Consider the following 12309-nt stretch of genomic DNA (forward strand, 5'->3'; position numbering starts at 1 on the left):
CTCAGCCTCCACTCCTCCTCAGAAAACGTATAATGCTTAAACAATGCCCCAGCAGCACAGCCATTAACGCAAAACAAATCCATATTGACCTCAGGGAGAGTAGTTTCACCTTCCAGTATTTGACACACCTGCCATATCCCCGGCCTTAAATTTGGTTCCGTATTGGAGCACAATAATCCCAGTTTCAACACCTTCTCCATTTCAGTCTCATCGTATTCATTTCCCAGCTTCGGATCTTCCACTTCGAGCAGAATCGCATGGGCGTATAGCTCCCACACCCAGTCCACCAAAAACAGTCGTTCAGCATCCATGGATAGGTCCAGGGCTTTCCTCCCGCACGCCATTTCCAACAAAAGAACACCAAAGCTGAACATATCTGAGTTCGGCATGGCCTTTGTCGTCTTTGTGAGCTCAAGCACTATGTACCCCACCGCTGCCACCAACTGAGTTGTTCCAGGGTTCTCACTGTGTTGATACTGAGGACGAGCCCGAAGTCCCCCAGCCTCCCATTGAATTCTGAATCGAGCAGCACATTACTCGACTTGATGTCTCTGTGGATGACCCTCTTCTCCCAACCCTCGTGTAGATATGCCAAGCATGCCGCAACACCCTTCAAGATCGCGTATCGCCTAGGCCATGGCAAGATGATGGTCGGGTTCCCGAAGATGAGTATATCGAGGCTGTAGTTAGGCATGTAGTCGTAAACGATGAATAGCTGCTTCTGCATCCTGCACCACCGAGTAGAGGAACCAGGGTCCTATGCTGCATGCGCCCCATCGTCGAGATCTCCACCATGAACCCCTTCATTCCCTCGTTTAACTCCTTAGTTATAGATTTCACCACCACTTCCAGGCTGCTACCCGGGAGAACGCCCTTGTAAACTCTGCCGAACCCCCCCGCGCCCAAAATGTTTTCATCCTGGAATCCATTTGTGGCTATGTTGAGGTCCTTGTGGCAGAATCTATGGGGCCAGAACTCACTATCCCATTCTTCTATTATTTCTCTGTTCTTGAATTTTATGAAAAGCACGGCTGCGACTACCCCCGAGAAGAGAACCAGAATGGCCACTGTTACGTCGGCAATCCATCCCCGACTGGGACGCTTCCAATACATTTTAGCAAACGAAGGGAGACGTGAGATATCGAGGGGGTGCGTTGTGTATTGTGTGCTGAAGCTCCATGCCAGAATAAAATGGTCTTGAATGAAATTCCCCGTAGTTGCTGAAAAGCCAACGAACATCTTCTCTTCTAGAACTATCTGCAGATTGATTTTCCAAGATATGAGTGGCCTCTGCGGTCTGGGCAAGCTGGCCAACGTTATGGTAACTTTGATCTGGCTTTTCAAATGGTCGTAACCGATCCAAGCCTATATGTTGCGTCCGCTCTTGAGGCCAATTGTATGGAATTCCTGCCCATTCCAATAGTCGGCAGCCTTGCTTCCAATCCCAAGGTGATTTCGATCACCTGAGCCCTTGGGAGACCGGTTCCGCTTCCGAAAGAAACGAAGAGAACCGACGAAGGCGGCTGCTTATCTAACCACTTGAGGCAATCCGCCCCTCCATCTTCGACAGGTTTGTCATTTTGTAACCATCCTGATCGAACGGTTGAAACTTTTGCAATCGTCTAACATAGGATCCTATGGCGTACGAGGATGATAGGTGGGCAGAGAGGGGAGTTCATTTCAGAGGGAACGCCTTACAGTGTAAATATATTTCCAAGTAACTAATAACCCTCCAATTTTTTTGCTCCAAGATGAATATGATTGTTAATAATAGAAAAATTAAATTCATGATAATTAAATCCAAAAAAACATATACTATACTTTCATATCTAAATTTTGAAGTGGTAAGAAATCCTTTTAACACTATCACTATCCCTCCTATCTCTCAAAGTTTTTAAATAAATAATAATATATACATTATCCCTCTTATCACTGAAACTTTTTAAATAATTAAAAATATACACACTATTACTTTAAACCTTTGTTTTCTTTTAATGTTACCCTAAATTAAAATCCCTTATCATTTTTTATTAATATGTTACCTTATAAACTCAAAAATTAATTTGTCCTTCCTTTAAATTAAATTTTCTAACAACTTGAAAACTTCATAATCATTAAATTATGATATCATATATCAATATCTACATATGCATATTCAACGCATTTTTCATTATTTTATTCCAATATGTACATATTCACAATATTTCATCATTAGTTTATCTCAATACCTAATTATATTTTATATTATATTTGAAGTAATTTTATAATTACATAATTTATATGCTCCAAATCTACAAATTATTTTCACAAGAAATATTCAGAATAAGTCTAATAAACTATGTAGATTCCCATGGAGAGAGAAAGAGTAATCGCTATAAATTAATATTTGGAGTATTTTAATAGTGTATCGAATTATTGTTTATCTAAATCTTTTTGGACTACTTGTATATAGTATAAAATGATTATATTTATTGGAAAATAATATAGGAGAATATTTAATTAAATGGTGAATTTAGCAATGAGGAATTCTGGACTATTTGTATATAGTATAAAGTGATTATATTTACTGGAAAATAATATAATGTAATATTTAATTAATTACTGAATTTAATAATTAGGGATAAGCTTTTCAAGTTTCTTTAAATGTTAAATTTTCTCTTTTTAAAAATATATGAAACAAAAAAAGGTTACTAAAAACATTATATATAAAGTAAATTATGGAAAAATAGTGATATTTACCTATGTGTAAACATATGCAATTTTAATAAATCCTTTGATATGGATTTAAAGTTTAAACTAATAATTTTTAAAACCCGATTCAAACTAATATCTTTAATGGATTTCAGTTCCTGACTGATCACAATTTTTTTTTTAACAAAATACTCCAAATTTATGCAAATCCAACATAGTGATATCAAACCTACAGTATTTAAAAGGAAAAACAAAATAAATAAAATGAAATCCTGAGGCATGTATGTAGCCAACTACTCTTTTTTCCAACTCAATAGGTGTAAAGAATATCATGCAGCACAGACAAAATGGTTATAGCTAGAAAGAGAGGCAAAGGGTTTGCGGGTCGATATATGCTCGCAGAGTGACTCGGAAGATGTTTGAAGAATATACCACGTAGCTTTAGCATATATAAGAGGATACCTGGAAGGACTATGTGTCGGCTGTGTGAGAATGTGGATGATGATCACAGTGATTGTAACAACATTTAAATATGGCCGAGGAGGCAATCGATGGAAGATGAGGGTGCTATAGAGAAGAGAAGGGGAAAGGCTCAACTGTGCAGCCACTAAGTTGTGTTGAGTTTGAACCAGGATCTGTTTGGTCAGGGAGCCACACATAGAATGCAGGGGGTGCTAGGTTTTATGGAGGCTACGAAGAAAAAAATGGTGGCTTGACTGTGTACGCCTTTCAAGCTCCACAAACATGCTCAATCATAAATTTCAAAATGTAAAGGGGGGTGATTTGAGGCAAAGCCAACTTTGTTTGTTTAATTTTTTTTTAACAAAAAGAAAATACAATAAACTTATTCTAAAAGAAAACTACGGTTCCTCTCCACATCTTCTTATCACCATCTATTCGTGCAACTCATGATAAATGAATTTTAATGTCTTGCTGCTGCTATTACCATTTTCAACCAAAAGGGTTCTTCCAATGTATTTTGAAGGAAACCCTAAAAAAACACTAGGTAGAGAAAAGGAAGGCTATGAAAGATTGTGCACCTTTCTTAGCAGATAGAAGCAAGAGAAGCCCCTTCAAATCATTTCCAATAATCCTTCTAGCAATAGTAATCCTCCAGCAATTCCAACAACCCAAGCGCTAAGAAATGCATGCATCCACGAAGCCTTCGCTTATAATAGATGGAATGGTAATGAATAATAGGTACAATAAATATATAATGACAATTTGAAACACTCAAGTTTCTATTATTCCTCCACGTTGCAATCCCAGATGGAGTCGCGGAGTTATTCTATTATTCATCAAGGTTACAATCTGAGATGGAGTGGCAGAGTTATTATATTATTCCTCCACGTTACAATCAGAGATAGAGTGGCAGAGTTATTATTAATATCATTAATCGTGAAAATGATGGACAAGTTAATGAAACTATAGACCCCTATGTTTTGGAGTTATTATTAACAGCAGGAAAGGGTGAAATTAATGTACAATTTAATGAAACTACCCACAACTGTATTTCGAATTGGACACATGTCACCAATGGTTTTAAATGGATGATCATCTTATTCGGAGATAATTAAATCCAAAAAAAATATATACTATACTTTCATATCTATATTTTAAATTGGTAAAAAAATCTTTCATCACTATGACTATCACTATGACTATCACTATTCGTCTTATCACTCAAAATTTAAAATAATTAATAATATAGACACTATCCCTCTTATTACTGAAAATTTTTAAATAGTTAAAAATATACACATTGTTCAAAATATGAACAATTATTAGATTCTTAAGAAAATATGAACAATTATAACATTACAACGATTGTTAAAATAATTATAATATTTAGTGTAGTTCTCAATTTCATACAATGCTCCTTTTAAAGAACTTTGACCTTTTAAAATACTAAATCCATCCCTTTTCTTCATTGGTCCATGTAGAGTGACGCCTTGGTTGCATAAGAAATCTCAAACATAATTCTTTTGGTGGGAAAATTTTTGGTTTAAATGGTATGTATTCAATTATAATAAGTATAATTTACAAATAGATTGATGACATTCTTTTTTCAAAGTTTATAATTTTGCAGTAATGTTATTTAAAATTTCAAATACATTATTTATAATTAGATAGGTGAACTATTGTTTAATTATCTTTTATATCCCTTTTGCATAGGTTTTAAGATAAAGTTATCCAATAAGGTCAAAGAGATAATGGTTTTTTCTAAATTGAGAGTTGATGTTAAACTTAGAACTGCTAAGGGTTGGTTGGAAGAAATTAAATGCTATATAGGAGTCAAGTAAGGGTGTCCCCTATACCTTATTTTTTTTGGCATATACATTGATAAGCTAGAAGAATGTCCAGAAGATGTAGGTTGTGTTGGCCCCAATGCTATTATTCTTTTGGAAAAAAGCTATTAATACATTTCCAAGTAACTAATAATCCTGCAATTTTTTTGCTCCAAAATGAATATGACTGTTAATAATAGAAAAGTTAAATTCAGGATAATTAAATCCAAAAAAAACATATACTATACTTTCATATCTAAATTTTAAAGTGGTAAGAAAATCTTTCATCACTATCACTATCCCTCTTATCACTCAAAATTTTTAAATAATTAAAAATATACACACTATTACTTTAAACCTTTGTTTTCTTTTAATGTTACCCTAAATAAGAATCCCTTATCATTTTTTATTAATATATTAGCCCATAAACTCAAAAATTAATTTGTCCTTTCTTTAAATTAAATTTTCTAACAACTTAAAAACTTCATAATCATTAAATTATAATATTAAATATCAATATATACATATGCATATTCAACACATTTCTTCATTATTTTATTCCAATATCTACATATTCACAATATTTCATCATTAGTTTATCTCAATATCTAGTTATATTTTATATTATATTTGAAGTAATCTTATAATTACATAATTTATATGCTCCAAATCTACAGATTATTTTCACAATAACGATTCACAATAAGTCTTATGAACTATGCAGATTCCCATGGAGAGATAAAGGGTAATTGCTATAAATTAATATTTGGAATATTTTAATAGTGTATCTAATTATTGTTTATCTAAATATTTTTGGACTATTTGTATATAGTATAAAGTGATTATATTTATTGGAAAATAATATAAGATAATATTTAATTAAATGGTGAATTTAGTAAGGAGAGATTCTAGACTATTTGTATATAGTATAAAGTGATTATATTTATTAGAAAATAATATAAGAGAATATTTAATGAAATGGTGAATTTAATAATTAGGGATAAGCTTTTCAAATTTCTTTAAATGTTAAATTTTTCCTTTTAAAAATAGATGAAACAAAAAATAATTACTAAAAACATTATATATAGAGTAAATTATGGAAAATAGTGATATTTACCTATGTGTAAATATATGTAATTTTATGAAATATTTTGATATGGATTTAAAGTTTAAACTAATAATTTTTAAAACCCGATTCAGACTAAAATATATAATTGATTTTAGTTCACCAGCGATCTCAATTTTTTTTACAAAATGCTCCAAATTTATTCAATTTCAATATAGTGATATCAAACCTACCTTATTTAAAAGGAAAAACAAAATAAATAAAATGAAATCCTAGGGCATGTATGAAGCCAATGCTTTATTTCCAAGGAAAGAGTAACCCAATAGGTGCAAAGAATATCAGGCAGCGCAAACAAAATGGCTACAGCAAGAAAGAGAGGCAAAGGGTTTGCATGTCGATATATGCTCGCAGAGTGACTCGGCAAATGTTTCAAGAATATGCCACATAGCTTTTGGCATATATAGGAGGAGGCCTGGAAGGAATGTGTGTTGACTGTGTGAGAATGTGGATGACTATCATAGTGATTCGAACAGTGTTGAAATATGGCTGAAGAGGCAGCGGTGGAAGATGAGAGTGTTGCATAGAAGGTAAGGGGAAAGGCTCAACTGTGCAATCACTGGGTTATGCGCAGTTTGAACCTAGGTTCATTTGGCCGCGGAGCCACACTTAGAATGCAGGAGGTGCTAGGGTTTATGAAGGCCGCGGAGAAACGGTGGATCGACTGTGTACGTCGCTCAGGCTCCACAGGTGTGCTCAATTATAAATTTCAAAATATAAGGGGGGTGATTTGAGGCACCACCAACTCTGTTTGTTTAATTTTTTTTTTTAACAAAAAGAAAATACAATAAACTTATTCTAAAAGAAAACTATGGTTCCTCCCCACATCCCCCTATCACCATCTACTCGTACACCTCATGATAAATGAATTTTAATTCTTTCTACTACCATTACTATTTTCAACCAAAAGGGTCCTCCAATGCATTTTGAAGGAAACCCTGAAAAAACACTAGGTAGAGAAAAAGAAGGCTATGAAAAATTGTGCACTTTTCTTAGAAGATAGAAGCCAAGAGAAGCCCCTTCAAATCGTTCCAGTAATCTTTCCAGCAATAGTAATCCTTCAACAATTCCAACAACCCAAGCACTAAGAAATGCATGCATCCACTAAGCCTTTTCTTATAATAGATGGAATGGTAATGAATAATAGGTACAATAAATATTTAATTAGAATTTGAGATGCTCAAGTTGCTATTATTCCTCCACGTTGTAATCCCACATGGAGTGAAAGAGCTATTCTATTATTCCTCAAGGTTAGAATCCGAGATGGAGTGGCAGAGTTATTCTATTATTCCTCCATGTTACAATCAGAGATGGAGTGACGGAGTTATTATTAAGAGCATGAATTGTGAAATTGATGGACAAGTTAATGAAACTATAGACACCTGTTTTTTGGAGTTATTATTAACAGCAGGAAAGGGTGAAATTGATGTACAATTTAATGAAACTACTATGGAGTTATTATTAAGAGCATGAATGGTGAAATCGATGTACAATTTAATGAAACTACCGACAACGGTATTTCGAATTGGACACACGTCACCAATGGTTTGATATGGATGATCATCTTATTCGGAGATAATTAAAACCAAAAATATATATATACTATACTTTCATATCTAAATTTTAAATTGGTAAAAAAAATTTCATCACTATGACTATGACTATGACTATCACTATCCCTCTTATCACCCAAAATTTTTAAATAATTAAAAATATACACACTATTAACTTTAACCTTTGTTTTCTTTTAATCTTACTCTAAATAAAAATCCCTTATCATTTTCTATTAATATATTAGTTCATCCATAAACTCAAAAATTAATTTGTCCTTCCTTTAAATTAAATTTTCTAACAACTTAAAAGCTTCATAATCATTAAATTATTATATATTGACATCTCATTATATATCAATATCTACATATGTATATTCAACACATTTCTTCATTATTTTATTCCAATATCTACATATTCACAATATTTCATCACTAGTTTATCTCAATATCTAATTATATTTTATATTATATTTCAAATAATTTTATAATCACATAATTAATATGCTCCAAATCTATAGATTATTTTCACAAAAATGATTCAAAATAATTCTAATGAACTATGCAATGAACTATGTAGCTTCCCATGGAGAGAGAAAGAGTAATTGATATAAAGTAATATTTGGAGTGTTTTAATAGTGTATCTAATTATTGTTTATCTAAAGCTTTCTAGACTATTTGTATATAGTACAAAGTGATTATATTTATTGGAAAAGAATATAAGATAATATTTAATTAAATGGTGAATTTAGTAAGAAGGGATTCTAGACTATTTGTATATAGCATAAAATAATTATATTTATTGGAAAATAATATAAGAGAGTATTTAATTAAATGGTGATTTAATAATTAGGGATAAGCTTTTCAAATTTCTTTAAATGTTAAATTTTTCCTTTTAAACATAGATGAAACAAAAAATAGTTACTAAAAACATTATATATAAAGTTAATTATGGAAAAATAGTGAAATTTACCTAGGTGTAAATATATGTAATTTTATGAAATCTTTTGATATGGATAAAGAAAGAATTCTTTCAAGATAGGTACAAAAATATACAATAAGATAGTTTGTAATAGTTGGTACAATGAAAAATATAAATCAACACAAAAGAAATTATTAAATGCCAATTGAAATGAGGAGATTCATAAAATGAGTGAATTGCAAAAAACTTATTCATACTAGAAATAATCTTTCTTAAAAAAAATAGAAATTAATTGGCATTGTAACTTTTCATCCTAAAAGAATGTGAATATAGTTACATTCACAAAGTTTATTGCTAGGGAAAAAATTAAAAATTAAATGATAACATATGTTTTCAAGCTTAATAAGAAAGAGATTAATGAAAATTTCTCCTTTCTAACTAAACATATAATAGGTTATTTTACAAGGCAATTTAAATAAGTGTTAAACATCTTGTTAAGATAAAAGGCCTTTTACCTTCTTAAGTTAGTTTTTAACTTACCGACACATGTTATTTATAATTGGACACACGTTACCAATGGTTTGAAATGAATGATTGTCTTATTCTGAAATACACCTTTCCACTACTATGTCAAGTGTATGTGTAAGGTGTGTGTTACATTTTGTAGTCATCTCATTATGATTAGTGGCAATTAACAAATGGCATGGTAATTTTTTAATAAACTTTTATAAAAAATTGATTTAAAAAAAGTTTAATCATGCGATTTAGATATACAGGTAAGTTAGTGGTGTGAATTCAACCCATTGATATTGTGGCAACCACGAGAATATAGGAGCATCTTTAAATTTAAACCTTTGGATCAATTTTTTTAACTAGTAAAATGATTGAAGTGCATGTAAATGAATTAATTGATTTTTTTTAACTAGTAAAATGATTGAAGTGCATGTAAATGAATTAATTGATTATAAAGAAATTTATGGGCCCATCTCTTGATCACTTGTCCACCCCGCTACCAGATTTATCCTGCATTTTTTTCTAGTGCATTTTTACTGATGTGGTTCTCTACTGGTTGCCTTGTTTCATTATTTTTCTTTCAAAAACATATTCCTTTGTTTTCTCAGAAGTGGGGTTGCCATGGTGATTATGTAGAAATTCAACATCGGCATTATGTTTTCCCATATTTAGAAGTGTATTATCAGTGTGCTTCTCTTGGTGCCGCAAGCAGTTTCAAAGATCTAAAAGTCTCCCCTAGTCTTGAAATATGATGTGTCCTTTGTTAGAATAATTGTTTATGGAGGCTCTGTCATGCTGGAAATGAACATAGTTTTAGGACTTTTGTTCAACGGCTAAATCGATGCAGATAGCTATGATGTGCAGATCTATGCCCAGAATTTTGATGAAGGTGATTAAGAGGAAGAGGATGTGTATCTCGACAGAAATTTCTTTGCCAAATTTGCTGCACTAGTAGTTCGATTATAGGCTAACATATCATCACCTAGGTGGCGCTGCATGTAGTTCCTAATGCATATGCATGAAATAAGGTGTCAATATGAAGATTTGAAACTAGCCATCAACATGAAGATTTGAATGGTTTGTTTAATTTATTGTTGAATTTTCTCATGGTAACTTGCTGAGGGTGATTCATGTTTTAGAACTTGGTCAAGGCGCTAAGCTCAATTGGTGATCTTGATATTATGAAGTAATACTAAAGCGAGGAAAAAACATATTTCAAAACACAAAAAAAAAAGTAAGCATTGATAGAACAGGCATTAGGAAAAAGAAATAAGCATTCATAGAACAAGTATTAGATAAATCACTGTTGGGTTGCAAAATTGTGATCCTATAACTATTGTGAAGACCTAAACAAAATTGTTATATTCAATAATTGGAAAGAAATATTACATAAGTGAACTTGATTTGCTTGCAGCTCAAAAGATATATTTTATTTGGGCTTCTACTAGGTTGTTGTAAAATTTGCAGTATAGTTGAGATTTTTATATTTAATAATGCGAAGGGTGGTTGCAATTTTGTTGCAAAATTTGCAATATAGTTGAAATTGTTATATCTAATAATGTAAAGGGCGTTTGCAGTTCAAAAGATCTGCTTTATTTGGATGTTGCAAGATATTTTCATTACAATTGATTACTTGTTTGGAAGGGATCTCAGTAAAATTGTGTAAATTTGTTCATTTCGTTTTATTGAATGTCCAATCTCATTAGCTATATATAGGACAATAAGCTATTACACATCTCTATTCATAATCGGAAGGGAGTCTCTATGGTGCAGGTCAAAGTTGGTTTCTTATTTTCTGAATAGATATTTTCTGATTAGATATAAGGGATTCAAAAATCCTCAAAGCCTATTTTTTCTATGCCTTTGTGATGATCAAGGTCATTTAAGTAGTAGAGTAGTAACTATCACAAAATGCTAGCATATTGTTTGAAGTCGAGGCTTCCTTAACAATCACCAATAAGGAGATAGGGCATTACTTGTTTTATCAGGTGGATAAAACAATGATTCTATTTTTTCACAATTATCAAGTGGATACATAAAACAATGATTTTTGTTTTTTGTCCAAAAGCCTATGACTTAGTAAATGGAACCATGTCTCAAGAAGTAGTTTTAGTTTTCGAATTTGTTCGAACTTTTTACAAGCCTTTGATTGCGCAAACTGTTCTCGTACATTTTTCTTGATTCAACTGAATTTGTGAGTACTAGTTTTTTATTTCAAATTGGTTTTTACAGCATTTATTATCCAACACTTTTCGACTTGCTGCTTTGCAACTCTTCTTATTTTAAAGTAACCATCTAAAAATAATAAAATTGTAAATTTGTTAGAAAATCGGCACAGATGAATCTAACTAGTAAAGGTTGAACACACAGCCTTGCAGAGCAAAAACACTAAAAGAAAATCGAAAGAACAAAAGAATGATTCGTTAGAAAATAGGTTACAATGCTCATGATATAGCATTACTGGGTGAAGATCCCAAGGTAATGCACCATAGTGGTGATCAATGAGAAGACTCAACGCCTACAACAAGTTCCGGGGAGAACTAGCCAGTTGCGGAGTGAAAGAAGGAACAAATTAGGGAGTAAATCATGCAGAAGAACTAACTAGTTGCAGAGTTAAAGAAGGAGAAAATCAGGGAGTAAATCATGCAGAAGAACTAACCAGTTGCGGAGTTAAAGAAGGAGCAAATCAAGGAGTAAATCATGCAGAAGGAATCTTGCATGTAGTCCCATGCTCTAGCTAAGAGTCCGCATGTAGGTGTGTAGTAGTTCCAACACCCCCCCTGGACACCACTATGGGGAAAAATAGAAAATGGGCTCTGGAAACTACGGCCAATGGTCACCCAAAATACAGTGCAACTTGTACTAAAATTAAGGAAAGAGGGAAAACCTCGTGGGAAAAGCCCCCCCTCAAAATACAATGTAATCAAAAGAAAAGAGGAAGAAAAGACAGTTGCTAAGCAACTGTGTCCTTCACTCCAAGACGATCGTGCTGAGAGCGAAACTTTTGCTCAGTGAATGTCTTGGTGAAGATGTCTGCAGTCTGTTCTGTTGAAGGATAGAACTGCAAATTAATGACCCGATCATGTACTAAGTCTCTGATGTAGTGCATATAGATCTCTATGTGCTTTGTTTGTTGTCGCTGTACTGGATGCTTGCAAAATTTGAGAGTGCTCTGGTTGTCACACCATATGACAATGGGTTGCTGGAACTGGACGCCCAGAT

The 12309-nt window shown here is 32.5% G+C and overlaps 1 protein-coding gene across 1 annotated transcript in view; it reads right to left on the minus strand.

The window, feature by feature from the left end:
* Positions 1-418: 418 nt before the first annotated feature.
* The window catches only part of LOC149190404 (L-type lectin-domain containing receptor kinase S.4-like), a 55376-nt gene continuing 43485 nt past the window's right edge, over positions 419-12309 (minus strand). Inside the window, exons 2-4 of the mRNA XM_089410502.1 lie at positions 1356-1591; positions 773-1257; positions 419-728 (exon numbers count right to left, since the gene is read on the minus strand). Of these exons, the coding sequence (XP_089266628.1) occupies positions 419-728; positions 773-1257; positions 1356-1591 (1031 nt within the window). The remainder of the gene's footprint in view (positions 729-772; positions 1258-1355; positions 1592-12309) is intronic.

This window comes from Pinus tabuliformis, chromosome 3_1, assembly GCF_031772625.1.
Source record: "Pinus tabuliformis cultivar Carrire ecotype Pingquan chromosome 3_1, CPIR1, whole genome shotgun sequence".
Taxonomy (NCBI): domain Eukaryota; kingdom Viridiplantae; phylum Streptophyta; class Pinopsida; order Pinales; family Pinaceae; genus Pinus; species Pinus tabuliformis.